General features: G+C 42.0%; 1 protein-coding gene across 1 annotated transcript in view; it reads left to right on the top strand.

Moving 5' to 3' along the window:
- LOC311147040 (protein unc-13 homolog A-like) overlaps window positions 1-18,102 on the top strand; it is a gene marked incomplete at both ends in the record, with an annotated part of 87,038 nt that overhangs the window by 26,305 nt on the left and 42,631 nt on the right. The window contains 2 exons of the mRNA XM_084183647.1: window positions 5,308-5,337; window positions 17,225-17,324. Of these exons, the coding sequence (XP_084039773.1) occupies window positions 5,308-5,337; window positions 17,225-17,324 (130 nt within the window). The remainder of the gene's footprint in view (window positions 1-5,307; window positions 5,338-17,224; window positions 17,325-18,102) is intronic.

The following is an 18,102-nucleotide window of genomic DNA, read 5'->3' as shown; positions in this document are numbered from 1 at the left end:
TGAAGTTATGAAACAATGACTACACACGAAATGACGGGAGAGAGCGCATTTTGGAGAGAGATGTGCCTTGTGCATCTGAGCCACAATCCCCATATTCTTGAATGAGCCACAATCCCCATATTCTTGAATGAGCCACAATCCCCATATTCTTGGACCATGGCATCCTCGCGGCCTCCTCAATGGGTTAGTCCACTGAGACAGGCGCAAATCACACAGGTGTCTCGTGTGCCATGAAAATCTCATGTTTTCAATACAGACCCCTTTTGTCATACACTAGGCTATTCCATATAAGGCACCCAGACCTTATGAAAGTTGCACAGAATAGCCTTAATTTTATAATAAATTAAATCTAGTGATACATAACTTGACATTTCTGCCATCCATTGTGACATTGTGGGAGGAAAACCAACCTTCCAATTAATAGCAATGCATTTCTTAGCCGCTATAAATGCTAAGTTACACAGTTTCTTCTGATAACAGTCTCCAGTATCAACATTTCCAAGCAAACAAAAATAGGGAGAGGGGAGAATCTGTAGACATGCTGAGATAAAGAACATACTCTTTACCAGAATTCAGCCAGCCTTCACAAGATCATAACATATGGAAATATGTCCCCTTTTGTGTTTTACACTTCCAGTAGAGGAATTACATTTCTGAGTGCATGATATTCAGTTTCACTGGCATATATGATGTTCTATGGATGGTCTTAAACTGAGTAATTTATGTCTGAGATTAAATGAACATGAACATCTGTATCCATTCATCAACATTGTGTTGTGCACCATGATAGTGTAGTCTGTAGACCTGTTTATACCGTGTCAGTGTGAAAGGTAGGGAGTTATCTAGGGAAACTGACAGATCAATAACGTTACATTGCTATACTGACTAATAAAAACTCCCAATGTGCTGTCAAAAGACGTCAGAACATTGGTCTTCAATCGTTTGGCCGCTGGTTTCATCATTTGATTCAGGTGTAGTGTGATTGAGGCAATAATAATACCTAAAGTTAATGAGCTAGCTAGCTAGCTAGCTAACGATAGCAAACTTTTTGGTTTAGCTCTAAGGGTACGTCAACTGGCAAAAACTAGCCAAGTTAATTTACTTCTGTTGAAACGGGACAAAAAGGCTACAAAACATTTCCATACACACAACAGCTGTTAGAAGCTGCTATCTGACAGATAGCTAGAGGCTAGAGCTGAACTGGTGGTAGCTACTAGATAGCTAGCTAGTTCATTCTCTTCATACAGAACTTCATTCGAGAGGGGATGAAACATTAGCTAACGTTACATGTCAGTTACACTACTAACTCCGCACTGGAAATAAATATTTTTTTCTGTTAAGTCAAACAGCAGTTACAGTTGAAGTCGGAAGTTTACATAGACTTAGGTTGGAGTCATTAAAACTCATTTTTCAACCACTCCACACATTTCTTGTTAACAAACTATAGTTTTGGCAAGTCGGTTAGGACATCTACTTTGTGCATGACACAAGTAATTTTTCCAACAATCGTTTACAGACAGATTATTTCACTTATAATTCACTGTATCACAATTCCAGTGGGTCAGAAGTTTACATACACTAAGTTGACTGTGCCTTTAAACAGCTTGGGAAATTCCAGAAAATGATGTCATGGCTTTAGAAGCTTCTGATAGGCTAATTGACATCATTTGAGTCAATTGGAGGTGTACCTGTGGATGTATTTCAAGGCCTGCCTTCAAACTCAGTGCCTCTTTGCTTGACATCATGGGAAAATCAAAGGAAATCAGCCAAGACCTCAGAAAAGGAATTGTAGACCTCCACAAGTCTGGTTCATCCTTTGGAGCAATTTCCAAATGCCTGAAGGTACCACGTTCATCTGTACAAACAATAGTACGCAAGTATAAACACCATGGGAACACGCAGCCATCATAGCGCTCAGGAAGCAGACGCGTTCTGTCTCCTAGAGATGAACGTACTTTGGTGTGGAAAGTGCAAATCAATCCCAGAACAGCAAAGGACCTTGTGAAGATGCTGGAGGAAACAGGTACAAATAATCTATATCCACAGTAAAACAAGTCCTATATCGACATAACCTGAAAGGCCGCTCAGCAAGGAAGAAGCCACTGCTCCAAAACCGCCATAAAAAAGCCAGACTACGGTTTGCAACTGCACATGGGGACAAAGATCGAAAATGATGTGGATATATTGAAGCAACATCTCAAGACATCAGTCAGGAAGTTAAAGCTTGGTCGTAAATGGGACTTCCAAATGAACAATGACCCCAACCATACTTCCAAAGTTGTGGCAAAATGGCTTAAGGACAACAAAGTCAAGGTATTGGAGTGGCCATCTCAAAGCCCTGACCTCAATCCTATAGAAAATGTGTGGGCAGAACTGAAAAAGCGTGTGCAAGCAAGGAGGCCTAGAAACCTGACACAGTTACACCAGCTCTGTCAGGAGGAATGGGCCAAAATTCACCCAATTTATTGTGGGAAGCTTGTGGAAGGCTACCTGAAATGTTTGACCCAAGTTAAACAATTTAAAGGCAATGCTACCAAATACTAATTGAGTGTATGTAAACTTCTGACCCACTGGGAATGTGATGAAGGAAATAAAAGCTAAAATAAATCATTCTCTCTACTATTATTCTGACATTTCACATTCTTAAAATAAAGTGGTGATTCTAACTGACCTAAGACAGGGAATTTTTACTAGGATTAAATGTCAGGAATGAAAAACAGAGTTTAAATGTATTTAGCTAAGGTGTATGTAAACTTCCGACTTCAACTGTATGTCTTAGAATTGTCTAAATGAAGAGTTTGACGTTAAAAGCCTGCTAGAGTTAGCAGCAGGTGGAAGAGCAATAGCCACGGTCGTAGTATGGATGAAGCCTGACCTGGAATGTGAAGCTAACTGAAGCTGGCTAGGTTTATAAAAGCCTGAGTAGATCTAGTTTGCTTCGTAGTATACCACTCTGCACTGATCTTCATGTTTTTCTAAAATGTTCTGTGGAAATTGTTAAAAGTAGAAGTTGTATGGTTTAACTTTGCAGTCAATGGTTTATGTTTGGCATACTTTTAAAGTTACAAATCAGAGTCTCAGTGTCATTCTGTTAACGTGGAATTGCCCTGTTTCTTTATTACAAAAACAACAACACATTTGGCGTTATAGCTTTCATCTAAACAACCCTGGGACCTATTTTATCAAAAGGTACAAAAAAATACTCTAAACCTTTTCTGCTAAGGTTGGTATTAACACATTTTGAACATACCAAATCTCAGACCATGCGTATGCACACCTTGCAGTGGATGATAAACTGTTTAGAAAGCACATTTTGGGGAGGAAATCGAGGTGTTTGATGCATGGGAATAATAATGGTAGGCTAATAAAAACATTAAAACGTAGGCCTAATGACAAAACGGCTGTATTTGCCGTTGATAAGGTAACATAGCAGCATGTTGCCTAATATATTTATTTTACTTTTATTATATAGACCTAAATCATAATCATATTGCAGGGCATGTCTCTCCTTTTCTGACATGACTGGTTTATTCCCACTCCACAATAAATATTAGGCTACCATTTATTCATCGCTCATTCAATAGCCAACCAGGCTCGAAACTAAATAGACCGGTATAGCCTATGACAGCATGGGTAGGCTACAGTATTGTTGTGCAATATTTGTTCAATAGACAATCAATCTTGCAGAATGAGGGCAGTGTTTGGCACTCGCTATAGGCGATATGCATTTTTTGTTTGAAAAGTCACTGCATTCTGCCCGCACTTCTACAGAAATTTGATCACATTTGCAATTCCGCTTTCTTTTAGAAACGGATATGGCCCAGTTCCAACATTTCCAAATCATACAGAAAATGAGGGCATTTTTGTTACCATAAAAGGTTAATGGAGGGCGTTTTCCAGGCGGGGTTGTAGCGCTAGTTCATGAGCACACAAATATAATATAGCTCTGATTTATCAATGAAAACAAGTGTATATGTTGCGTGCGACATTTTGATAAATCCTAATATTTTGTGGCCCATGCAAATCTTAGTATCTTCACATACGCCAGAATTGAGTATGAAATGTATGCACGGTTGATAAATGAGGCCCCTGGAGATTGATGTCAAATCTATTTTTAATGAAGAAAACTTTCTTGAAAGTTAGGCTAGTGACTAAATCTGTTTTGCACAGTGTAGGCATTGACTGCAAGGTAACATGTTTTTTTCCCCCTTCTGTAATAAGACAAGTAAAGTCTCTGCGCTCAGAAAATCAGCACGTCCACCACCCACCTCCTGTCTCTACTGCAACACCACACTGATAAAACACAACAGGCCAGTCATACTAGTGTAACCTCCTATGGCGGAGTCACAAATGGCACCCTATTCGCTATATAGTGCAGTACTTTTGACCAAGGCCCAAATGGCTTTGGTCAAAAGTAGTTCACCATGAAGTGAAATAGGGTGCCATTTGGGACGCAACCTTTGTGGGTGCGCTAAAGCCTCTGCCAAGAGTTCTGGACCTTATTGGCACTAGGAGTAGTGCAGTTGTCCTATAACCACAGGGTTGCGGGCTTATTTTGTCCAACAACAATGTGTACTGTACCTTTTAAAATCACTCCAAATGTCAAGCAGAGACCCATATGAAAGCCTTCATCTGAATTTGTTTTCAGCAGAGTTTTAGTTCACTTTGATTGTTTTAAGCTTCAAAGGTAAAAGTATTCCTCCATGTGGGTATATAAGGTGTGTTTTGCTGTCTATATTGTTGTTTCTGTCTATGCTTTTGATTGTTATAAGAAATGGTATGGGTTGAAAAGGACTAATGATTACACAACAAAAAGTGGCAATACTATAATCGCATATAAACTTAAATGGACTAAATGCTAATAGAGCAATGAAAACAAAGTAAGGTACAAACAAGTAAATAACTCACTTTTGTCCATGAGGCATGCTGAAGTGTCCTCAGATGATGGCTGCCATTCAATGAATTATTTTGTGTGTGTCTGCCATATTAGACAACTGATGACCACCTGACCTGTCAAGTAACTCAGTGGCCATCTTTCTTGGGCACTTGGCCACTTTGATTAGTTGGCTTTGATATTTTCTTGGAGAATTCACAAGAATAATTTAATGTTTGTGTTGACCCCAAGAGTGGCTGCTAATGGGGATCCAGAGAAATGAACCAATGTGAGACTGAGAACTACCCACAAAACAGGAAACTGGCAGTCATTTTGGAGGGAAATGGATCTAGCATGTTATATTCTTTGTGTAAAAGTTCTGTCAACAGATGGTGTTTCCCTGTGTGACTCTGTTCCTCTATGTGTTTTCACAGTGAAGAAAGCCAAGCTGGATGGACCCCAAGGTAAGTGCAGCTATTAAAAATATTGCCTAATCAGACCATTACTCTGTTCCAGCTGGCTGATAGGCGTTATTAGATAGGTACTGTTTGGCGTAGCACAGAGAATCTTCGACCAACCTTAACCTTTTCGATACTTCCTCAATTCCTGACTTGGAAGAAAATTATTCTAAACGTTCATGTCTAGTTGCTGGGGGTTTGTTTGAATTAAATGCTCCGTTATTAAATATAATCAATGTTTTGCTCCATGAAGTAATCCAACAATGTGTACATTGCCATCTTGTCTATTCCAAATCTTCTCTCATTGATTGAGACAGGTGGGGGTCCACCCCAAAGTTCTGCATGTCATGATGGCACACCTGTGGACGAGGAACACGTGATGATGGCGGAAGCGGAAGCACTGTTTGAGTCGGATGGTGCGTTGAGTAAAGTGAATGGAAATGAGTGGAAAACTATAACATTGGAGAATGGAGCAAAACAGGCTAATGTTGTTGATGAAGATAGGCCTCGGTCTAATAATGCCTCGTTCCTTGTTGGAATACATTTCATGGATAAGGATGTGTTTTTGGGAGATCCATTTGCAGTCAAGGAGATGGTGGAGGACACACTGCGAAAGGTGGAGGCAATTAAAGTGACCAGGAGTGATATGGTGTTGATTTATTGTACAGTTGAAGTCGGACATTTACATACACCTTAGCCAAATACATTTCAACTCAGTTTTTCACAATTCCTGACATTTAATCCTAGTAAAAATTCCCTGTCTTAGGTCAGTTAGGATCACAACTTTATTTTAAGAATGTGAAATGTCAGAATAATAGTAGACAGCAGGGACGGCTTGTTCAATAGGGCGATATGGGCGACGCACTGCCAAACGGGAAAAGGAAGGGATTTTTTTTCTAATCAATTATATCACGGCAACAGTAGTTATCAGTGTTCACGTCTGATCTGCCAGCCACTAAATGTCAAATCAGGCTAAAGTCGTGCTTCAAATGGCCCCGCCCGTTTTTGGGGCGATTTCAGTCAAGTTGAAAATCGCCCAGAAGTCTCTCATAGCCTGTCATGTAAAATCTATTTTTTTCAAATTTCAAAGCTTTCAATACAATCTCTATGGGTGTCTGTGGGCTTGCACTTACGCGCTTTCGTCATACGTGACGTAACCATGAACGTAGCTAAGAAAATGGCGGCTAGCACGACCTGCAGTGTGGCGTTATTTTATGTTTTTAATTTGTAGACTTAGTTTACAAACATTCTGCCAACCATGGATTTCCAGTGGTTGGTTTTGGACTGATCTTGTTGATCGTGTACATACCCGCTATGAACGGACTAAATAATGAAAACGCTGCTGGCAGCTGAATCCCAATACAGCTGGGAGACTTGGCTGGATGACAGAGTCCCGGACAGAGAGGTGGAGCCGGCCGGCTTCACCCTGGTCAGAGCGGACCGCGATCCTGGTAAGAGAGCGACTCTGTACCCCGACATTGAACTGCTTTCTGTGTCACTGCGACCTTACTATCTGCCCCGTGAGATCCCCCAATTGTTTGTTACCGTTGTGTACTGTTGATAATCACAAGTTTACTGGAGAACTGAGACCAAGTAGAGACTTTGGACAGGGTGGATAATGGTATAATAAAGGCAGTTTATTCAGAGGTAAAGATATCTGGAATCGCGTGCACGGACTCGTTCGTCAAACTCTTAGGGAGAAGAGAGCCCTGAAAACATTGTGTGCAGACATTTTATACAATAAATGATGTAGGTTGAATCTAGTAGTTCTGATCTTCTGATTGGTCCTGATGAGTTGGGCGAGGTCCACTCCACTGTTGCATTGGCTCTGAGTCGGGTTCTCTGTCTTCAAATGTTCAGCCTAAAGAGAGGGGATTTTTGTGTGTGTGTGTGTGTGTGTGTTTAACAGTGATGATGTGTGTGTGTGTGTTATCAGTGATGATGTGTGTGTGTGTGTGTGTGTGTGTGTGTGTGTGTGTGTGTCCTCAGAGCAAGAACTCGTGAGTTGGAAGAACTGAGAGACCTATGGCGTGGGTGTTGTAATAATAATAATATGCCATTTAGCAGACGCTTTTATCCAAAGCGACTTACAGTCATGCGTGCATACATTTTTTTTTTTGTGTATGGGTGGTCCCGGGGATCGAACCCACTACCTTGGCGTTACAAGCGCCGTGCTCTACCAGCTGAGCTACAGAGGACCAGTTGTCCTTGGCCACCTGCTGACAAGGCTGACAAGATAGGACTCTTTTGTCCATTGTTATAGGATAGGAACAGCATTGATTGAAAACAAACGCCCAACACAAAATGGGTCATGCACAAGATTTTAGTCAGACCAAGCTATAACATTATATATTTACTACGACAGTACATTCAACCAAAAGCTAACATAACAAAGGCATCAGAGATTATTTATAATCTGTCACAGAAACTGGAATCCATCTCCCCAGATCAGTCAATAAATGCTTCTGGTATTGACTTATATGCTGCCCCTGTCTTCATGTTGTTGCTGGACATATCTTTTTTTAAATGTGTGTAGGTCACCTAAATCATCAGAAAAATTGCCCCTCCTGAGAATTTTTTCAGGAGCCGCCACTGGTAGACAGTGATTTATTTCAGTTTTTATTTATTTCATCACATTCCCAGTGGGTCAGAAGTTTATATACACTCAATTAGTATTTGGTAGCATTGCCTTTAAATTGTTTAGCTTGGGTCAAACGTTTTCGGGTAGCCTTGCACAAGCTTCCCACAATAAATTGGGTGAATTTTGGCCCATTCCTCCTGACAGAGCTGGTGTTACTGAGTCAGGTTTGTAGGCCTCCTTGCTCACACACGCTTTTTCAGTTCTGACCACACATTTTCCATAGGATTGAGGTCAGGGCTTTGTGATGGCCACTCCAATACCTTGACTTTGTTATCCTTAAGCCATTTTGCCACAACTTTGGAAGCATGCATGGCAGTGTACACATGTTTCTATTACTTCATGGAGCAAAACAAATATTTGATTTAATAACAGAGCATTTTCTAAATACAAACGAACCCCTTGCAACTAGACATGGACGTTTAGAATTGTTGAGAATTTAGGAAGTATCGCCAAGTTAAGGTTGGTTGAAAATTCTCTGCTATGCCAAACAGTACCTAACCTGTAACGACTAATGGAGCATCACATTAGCACGTTAAAAGCTGCTAGCTAAGGTAAGTGCTGCTGAGAACCTAGAAATAAGAATGGACAAAACATACAGGACTGAATTCGGTCAAACTTGCTAGCTATGTCTTATAGGTCAAGGAGCCTCACCAATCAGAACCGTCTACCAATTATGGATGTAGTTTCGGACGTGGGACATATGCTTCTAGCAGGTACAGTCATTGGACCATGACTTACAGTATCTCGCAAGCATTACTCATGGTCAGTTTATTCAGAAAACCCATATTAATTATGTCTCACCCATGACGTATGTCTACGTTTGGGTGAGCAAGTTAATATATAATTATTATTCCAATTATTATTTTATGAAATCTCTAGCCTCTCATTCAACACAAATCCCCTTCATCAAATATACTCCCAGCAGAACTGACAAAAAAAAAACAGACTGTGATTTCCAGGACACTGCCCCTTTGTTCTGGCCTCCTATCTCCCAGAGAGTTGGCATGAGATATTCACTCCCTTCAGGTCTCTCTTACTCCTCTTTTCTCTCCCATTCTGCTCTTGGTAAACTGCATACCTTTTAACCACAATCAGTGTTGCTGTGCCCCAGCCAATCAGGGTCTTTTTTCAGGCCTCATTCCGCTTAAAAAAAGGCTATTTTTAATTGTTGATGATACGGCCCATCTGCTACCTGTTTGCACTCATGGATTTTAGAAATGAGATTGTTACATAGTTGATTAAGTCTATCTTGATACTCTCCGTCTACGGCCCACTGTAAAATAACTCTGTCCCCCCTTCCTGGGGTCCAGTCTCCCTTCACAGTCGCCCAATCCTTTCCTACCACTATCTGCAATCTCGATGGTTGTGGCCTGTTCTCTTACAGTATTTGCACGGCGCCTCACACTCTTTGGCAAAATGCCCTTCCTGGCTACAGTTAAAGCACTTATTCCCTCTGTTGTAGCCCTCCCTCTTTCCTGGGTTTCTACCCCTATCTCCTCTCTCTCAGAGTTGCGATTAGGTACTCTGCTCCCTTCTGCTCTTTCTTGGCTCAGTCCTGTCTGTTATTCTGCTCATGATGGATTGCATATCTTTTAACCTCAGCTAGCTATGCCATTCCCCACCCTATCAATGTATTTTTAATGGTCCTGCTTATCTCTGGTCTCATTCCACTGAGGAACGCTATTTTTAATTGCTGATGGTAGGGCGTATCACTCCCCTGTGCCTGGTCTGGCTCGGGTATGCCAAGGTTTGCGTTGAACACATCCTTAAGCCTCTCTAAGTATTGGCTAACAGACTCACTATCCTCTTGTTTACACTCATGTACTTTAGAGAAGTCTGCATGACGATGGTAATGTTCCCTGAGGCGATTACACAATTCAGTTATTTTCCCAACATACTCTCCGTGATCGGCCCATGGCAAAAGTGCCCTCTGGGCATCCCCTGGAACCCACTGGCCTCTAACGGCAGCCCAATCCTTTTCCACCATCTGTCTGACTGCTCTCTCAATTTCCCCAGTGTTCAACTTAAAACTTGCTGCCAAGCCTTCCAGATCCCTTCTAAACCCTTCTATTCCTGTTTTGGGGTGGGTCATTCCTTCTACTGCTCGGGCCACGTCCCTCTGTGTCCATGGCCTGTATACATCTAAGGTTGCTGGGGCCCCTTCATTCCCTGCCAATGGGTAAGGCTATCATTGGGTACTGGCCCCTTCCTACTCTCTCATCTCCTGACTCATACTGACTCCCTCCTGAGCTCAGCTCTGAATCCTCCTGTTCTTCCCTCGTAACTGGACTTTTGTTGTGGGGTTCAAGTCTCCTCAGGGACATGGGTCTTCCACCCTTCGGTCCCTTGACCCCCCTATTGTACCCTAGTACTCTAGTTACTTTCTTAGCCTTCTCTTTCCGTCTCTCTCTCTCTCTAATTTCTGCAATTCCAATTAGGTTTGCTGCTGTTGTTCCAAAAGTTTCTTAAGAACCTCAACTGTACTTTCTTCCTTTTCTTTATCCTCACCCTCCTCTCTCTTTCGAGACTCCGAGAGCCACATCATGGCCGTATCTAGCCCTTCCACTCGGTCTCTGCATCTGTTTTACCATGGATTTGAGTTTGTCTGCGTCCAGAGGTCCCTCAAAACCATACCTCTCCCTCCACCTGGTCACATCATGGAGGATCCTTCTATCCCTGGACTCCATCAATCTTGTAATAATTCACTCAATAATTATTCTCCTTTGGACTTATTATTAGGTGCGACTTTTGAGCAAATGTTATGATCAACTTTTGTAATTAACCATTTAAATTATTCAACCCGTAACCCAGATTGTTTTAAGACCCCAGTTTCATGAAACGGATGGGACAACCATTCTTTCTCACGCGACCTATTTTAGTCCCTTCCTTGAAACAATTAATTATCGCGACTTTCGATGGATAATTAGGTCTCACACGTATACAACCTTATATGATTATTAGTTAACACTATCGGTAACCCGGAGTTTGTAAATCTCACACTCTTCCTCTGTAGAGGTGAATGGCAGCGGGTGGAAAGCCAAAAGCTCTAAGGCATGATGGCGGGATTAGGTAACAAGGTTACCTTGGATAACCCTGCGGCAAACTGTAGGCACAAATGGTGGACTGACACTGCGTGCAGCTCACTCAATTGCTTTGCAGATGTAAGGGAAATTAGTAGCTTGGAAACTGTTTTTAGTAGCGGTATGAAGGAGAGATATTGCATCGCCATGCTTTCCAGCGGCTCAAAAGGCTGCTGTGAAATAGCCTCAATTGTGTCAATGGCCTACACACAATACCCCATAATGTCAAAGTGGAATTATGTTTTTTGACATTTTTACAAATAAATACAAAATTAAAAGCTGAAATGTCTTGAGTCAATAAGTATTCAATCCCTTTGTTATGGCAAGCCTAAATAAGTTCAGGAGTAAAAATGTACTTAACAAGTCACATAATAAGTTGCATGGACTCACTCTGTGTGCAATAATAATGTTTAACATGATATTTGAATGACTACCTCATCTCTGTACCCCACACATACAATTATCTGTAAGGTCCCTCAGTCGAGCAGTGAAGTTCAAACACAGATTCAACCACAAAGACCAGGGACGTTTTCTAATGCCTCGCAAAGAAGGGCACCTATTGGTAGATGGGTTAAAATAAAAAAGCAAACATTGAAATTCCCTTTGAGCATGGTGAAGTTATTAATTACACTTTGGATGGTGTATCAATACACCCAGTCACTACAAAGATACAGGCGTCCTTCCCAACTCAGTTGCCGGAGAGGAAGGAAAACACTCAGGGATTTCACCATGAGGCCAATGGTGACTTTAAAACAGTTACAGCGTTTTAATGGCTGTGATAAGAGAAAACTGAGGATGGCTCAACAACATTGTAGTTACTCCACAATACTAACCTAAATTACAAAGTGAAAAGAAGGAAGCCTGTGTTATTTGCCACATTTGTATTTATTTATTTTACCTTTATTTAACTAGGCAAGTCAGTTAAGAACAAATTCTTTTTTACAATGACTGCCTACACCAGCCAAACCCGGACGACGCTGGGCCAATGCGTTGAATACAACAGGTGTAGACCTTACAGTGAAATGCTTACTTACAAGCCCTTAACCAACAATGCAGTTTTAAGAAAAATAAGTGTTACATAAAAAATAGATAAGTAAAAAAGAATTAAAGAGCAGCAGTAAAATAAAATAACAGTAGGGAGGCTATATACAGGGGGTACCGGTACAGAGTCAATGTGCGGGGGCACCAGTTAGTCGAGGTAATTGAGGCAATATGTACATGTGGGTAGAGTTAAAGTGACTATGCATAGATAATAAACAGAGTAGCAGCAGCGTAAAAGAGGGGGTGGGGGGGACAATGCAAATAGTCCGGGTAGCCATGATTAGATGTTCAGGAGTCTTATGGCTTGGGGGTAGAAGCTGTAAAAGAAGCCTTTTGGAGAGAGAGAACAGTCTATGACTAGGGTGGCTGGAGTCTTTGACAATTTTTAGGGCCTTCCTCTGACACTGCCTGGTATAGAGGTCCTTGATGGCAGGAAGCTTGGCCCCAGTGATGTACTGGGCCGTACGCACTACCCTCTGTAGTGCCTTGCGGTCGGAGGCCGAGCAGTTGCCACATCAGGCGGTGATGCAACCAGTCAGGATGCTCTCAATGGTGCAGCTGTATAACTTTTTGAGGATCTGAGGACCCATGCCAAATCTTTTCAGTCTCCTGAGGGGGAATAGGCTTTGTCGTGCCCTCTTCACTACTGTCTTGGTGTGTTTGGACCATTATAGTTTGTTGGCGATGTGGACACCAAGGAACATGAAGCTCTCAACCTGTTCTACTACAGCCCCATCGATGAGAATGGGGGCATGCTCAGTCCTCTTTTTTTTCCTGTAGTCCACAATCATCTCCTTTGTCTTGATCACGTTGAGGGAGAGGTTGTTATCCTGGCACCACACGGCCAGGTCTCTGACCTCCTCCCTATAGGCTGTCTCACTGTTGTGTTGTCGGCGAACTTAATGATGGAGTTGGAGTCGTGCCTGGCCATGCAGTCATGGGTGAACAGGGAGTACAGGAGGGGACTGAGCACGAACCCCTGAGGGTTCCCCGTGTTGAGGATCAGCGTGGCAGATGTGTTGTTACCTACCCTTACCACCTGGGGGCGGCCCGTCAGGAAGTCCTTTGCAACAAGGCACTTAAGTAATACTGCAAAAAATGTGGCAAAGAAATTAACTTTTTGTCCTGAATACAAAGCGTTATGTTTTGGGCAAACACAACACATCACTGAGTACCACTCTTTATATTTCCAAGCATGGTGGTGGCTGCATCATGTTATGGGTATGCTTGTCATCGGCAAGGACTAGGGAGTTTTTCTATGATAAAAAGAAACAGAATAGAGCTAAGCACAGGCAAAATCCTAGAGGAAAACCTGGTTGTCTGCTTTCCAACAGACACTGGGAGACAAATGTACCTTTCAGCAGGACAATAACCTATAGATAATAGGCAGAATCTACCGCACACCCAAAGCTGATTTATGAAGGTGCTGAAGGCAAAAGGCAAAACTGGAGAAACAGGAAAAATTCCCCGCACAATTCCACTCAGATGCTAATTTATTTTAATTATAGCTGAGCTTTCGGTCAGTCGACCTTCATCAGAGCATATCTCCACAAACAATAGTGGGACAGATAAGGCCACAGCAAGCCAGAGGTAATTGCCTGTGGTAATCTAAAGTACCCAAAAGGGCCACTAGATGTCATATCCTATAGAAATACAGGATCGAACAGAACATGTTTTAGATGTATTTCTACTAGAACGAAACATGCACACAGGGAATGTGGTGTTAGTATAAGGAACCCATACTCTCAAAGTGAGCAATAAAGCAAAAGAAAAGAAGAGGAAAACATATACAACACCTATGGGGCGGCAGGTAGCTTAGTGGTTAAGAGCGTAGTGCCAGTAACTGAAAGGTTGCTGGTTCTAATCCCCGAGCCGACTAGGTGAAAAATCTGTTGATGTGCCCTTGAGCAAGGCACTTAGCCCTAATTGCTCCTGTAAGTCGCTCTGGATAAGAGCGTCTGCTAAATGACTAAAATGTAAATGTAAATGTACATATGTAGAACCAAGAGAAATCTAGATAATGGTAAAGGTAACCTGTCGGGGAAGTATCGGGCCAGTAGGGCCGTCATGAATACAGGACACCATAATACCAGGGAGGGTGTGTGTGTGTGTGTGTGTGTGTGTAAGCTAGGAATTACAACATGACCCTCATATCAAAATCCTCCTTAACGGCTGTACGGTGCCTAAGGTATGAATCCAGAGTTCTCTTTGGCAGAGTTTACGGTCATTGTCTCCTCCTCTCGGTGACACTTCCACCTTCCCACTGCCCTGGAATTGTAGACAGGACAATAACCACAAGGACAAATATACACTGGAGCTGCTTACCAAGATGACATTGAATGTTCCTGTGTGGCCTAGTTACAGTTTTGACTTAAATTGGCTTGAAAATCTATGGCAAGACTTGAAAATGTCTGTCTAGCAATGATCAACAACCAACTTGACAAAGCTTGAAGAATTTTTACAATCCAGGTGTGCAAAGCTCTTCGAGACTTACCCAGAAAGTCTTACAGCTGTAATCGCTGCCAAAGGTGATTCTAACATGTATTGACTCAGGTGTGTGAATATTTATGTAAATGAAATTCTGTAATTCATTTTCAATACATCTGCAAAAATGTCAAAAAACAAGTTTTCACTTTGTCATTATGGGGTATTGTATGGAAGAGTATTAGAGCCAAGTGAAGAGAAAAAATGAAAACATGGCGAGGGGTGGTGGTACTTGGATGTTTTTTAAAGAACTTTTAAAAAGTGTCTATTTCAAGAATAAAGTCGCAGTTATATTTCAAGATGAACATAGGGGATTTGGTAAATGTCATGTCTCCCTGGATCCCTGTTGCTGTGCCCGCCACTGTTAAAATGCCTGAGTTAGATGACCTGGTGAAACTAGACTTTAGAATTGGCTTTAGTGACAAGGACATCCTTGCTCTTTTAGCACAGAATAACCATATTATTATAAGTATTAGAAACAGGAAGAGGCTGTGCCACAGATTATTTTCAGGAGGTGTAACCGTGGTTAAATACTTAGGTAGAGATGGGCTGGTTGTGTGTGTGGGTGGTAAAAAGTAGGGGCAAAACAAACAAATGGCTATCAATCTAATGATCTAATACACTTGCACGCACACTCGCGCATTCACACACACACACACACAACAAGTTTCCCCCTGGACTAGACTATAGGCCTACACTCTTCTAAACGGCCATGGTGCGTTATGAACACACACAAAATGCCCTTGAGTGGCCCAGCCAGAGCCTGGACTTGAACCCGATCAAACATCTCTGGAGAGACCTGAAAATAGCTGTGCAGCGACACTCCCCATCCAAACTGACAGAGCTTTAGAGGATCTGCAGAGAAGAATGGGAGAAACTCCCCAAATACAGGTGTGCCAAGCTTGTGGCGTCATACCTAAGAAGACTCGAGGCTGTAATCAGTGCCAAAGGTGCTTCAACAAAGTACTGAGTAAAGGGTCTGAATACTTATGTAAATGTGACATTTTTTTTTTTTACATTTTATACATTTGCAAAAATTTATAAAAACCTGTTTTTGTTTTCTCATTATGGGGTATTGTGTGTGGATTGATGAGGGGGGAAAAAACTATTTAAATACATTTTAGAATAAGGATGTAACGTAACAAAATGTGGAAAAGGTCAAGGGGTCTGAATACTTTCCGAATGCACTATAAGTAATTTATGTAACCACACAGACTTGGATGAAAATAGAAAGTATTTCCTTGTTACTAAAGCCCATTCTAAAGTATAGTTTCACCAGGTATATAATATAATAATATATTATAATAATAATAATATGCCATTTAGCAGACACTTTTATCCAAAGCGACTTACAGTCATGTGTGCATACATTTTTACGTATGGGTGGTCCCGGGGATCGAACCCACTACCCTGGCGTTACAAGCGCCATGCTCTACCAATTGAGCTACAGGCATTTCAACGGTAGCACACACAGCAAAAGGGAGCCAGGGCAATATGCAGTTAACCAAATCCACGACTTTAATCTGGAAATATAACATTCTCTAAATTAAATTAAATCAAAATATTGCCACTTTATTCTCTAAATATTGCCACTTTATTCTCTAAATATTGCCACTTATTCACAAAATCTAATTTCAACTTTATTCTCTAAATATTGGCACTTTATTCTCGGAATATTGGCACTTTTTAAAAGTACTATTATGCCCCAAAAAATATCCAAGTACCACCACCTGTCGCCGTTTTTGATATTTTTTTTCTCTTCACTACGGTAGTGTGTGTAGATGGGTGAGAAAAAAAACAATTTAATGCAATTTGAATTGAGGCTGTAACGCAAAAGGAGTTGGAATAAGTCAAGGAAAGGGATATGAATACTTTCTAAAGGCACTGTATTTGGATAGAACAAGAGTTTTATGCAAGAGTGACCAGCTCTTTGTTTCTTGGGCACCTCCCTGCAATGGGAGGCCCCTCTCTCATCAAAGGCTATCCTATTAGTTAGTGGAGGCTATTATATTGTCTTATAGTAGCAACGGTTTACAGCCCCCGGAGGGCCTGTGGGCTCATTCCACCAGAGGTATGGCTACCTCTCGGGCACTGTTCAAAGGCAATATCTTTACAAGAGATTTGCGATACGGCATGTTGGGCCACTCCTCATACGTTTTGAGGTTTTACCGACTGGACGTCACTGCACCTTCGTTGGCGCATACTGTCCTCAGTGTCTGAGGGGTGATGTTGTTGGGACTACCCTAGCTTTGAAGAGCATGTCTGCAATATGGGAGTTGGCCATATCCTCATGTGATACATCGAAAAAAGTATTTGAAAGAGAACTTAAGGTTACTTTTGTAACCCCGGTTCTCTGATAATATGAGTGTGATGTATCACCGCATTTCCCTGCTCGCAAGAGCACAAGGAATAGAGGCATGCTTGAGAATGACCAGAGGACTGGCGAGTGGCGCCTTATAAAGAGGGAAGGCCTCACCTCATTCGCCACTCGATCTGTCTGTCTCCGACAGACGTCGTGTGATTGGTTCTTCGTGTAGTAATCCGCCTGGAGTGAATCCCCCATATGTAATACATCTCACTCATATTATCAGAGAACCGGGGTTATGAAAGTAACCTTATGTTCTTTCTCTCTCTCTCCCCCTCACAGAGAAGTTCAACACGTACGTGACCCTGAAGGTGCAGAATGTGAAGAGCACCACCATCGCTGTCCGGGGCAGCCTGCCCAGTTGGGAGCAGGACTTCATGTTGTGAGTCCTCTCTTTCTCTATCACTCCATCTCCCTCTCTTCACCATTTCTCTCCATGCGTCTCTCCTTTTCTTTGTCACTCCTTACCTTTCCTCTTTCATCTCCATCTCTCTTTATCCTCTTCATTTGTGTTATGTCTCCGTCTCCGTCTCTACCTCCTTTTCCTTTCTACTGCTCTCTCATCCATCCTTTCTCCCTTGGTACCTCTATCACTCACTCCCCCTCCACATTGGCTACCTCCCAGCCCCTCTCTCTCCACTCCTCCTTCTCCTCTTCCTACCCATTTGCTCCTTGATCTCTTACTTTCTTCCTCCTTCCTCCTCCTCTCTTCTCCAACCGTTCCCTCAGCTTCCCTCTGCTTTCTCTTCCTCTTCTTTCATATAACCTTCTCTTTGGGGACGTTTCCATTTTCAGACTTGAATGGGGCACTTAGTAACAGTCAGTGTGCTAATCAGTGAGTGTGGATGGTGTGTAGTGAACTAGTCAGTGAGTGTGGATGGTGTGGGTAGCTAGCTAGTGAGTCTATACTAGCTTGACTGGTGTGTAGTCGGCTAATGAGTGTATACTAGCTTGACTGGTGTGTATTGTGCCAGTGAGGGTGTACTACATTAGGGCTGGGAATTGCCAGGGAACTCTCGATAAGATATTATCACGATACTTAGGTGCCGATACGATATGTATAACGAGTCTTACGATTCTCTGAATTCTATATGTGTTGCGTTTTCATACTGCGATTGTATTGCGATTTGATGTTCCAAACATATTGCTCACTATATGTC

This window comes from Coregonus lavaretus (genome assembly GCF_964263955.1).
Source record: "Coregonus lavaretus genome assembly, chromosome: 19".
In the NCBI taxonomy this organism is placed as follows: Eukaryota; Metazoa; Chordata; class Actinopteri; order Salmoniformes; family Salmonidae; genus Coregonus; species Coregonus lavaretus.
The sequence above is the reverse complement of the archived record's forward strand: the minus strand, read 5'-3'. Positions and strand labels throughout refer to the sequence as shown.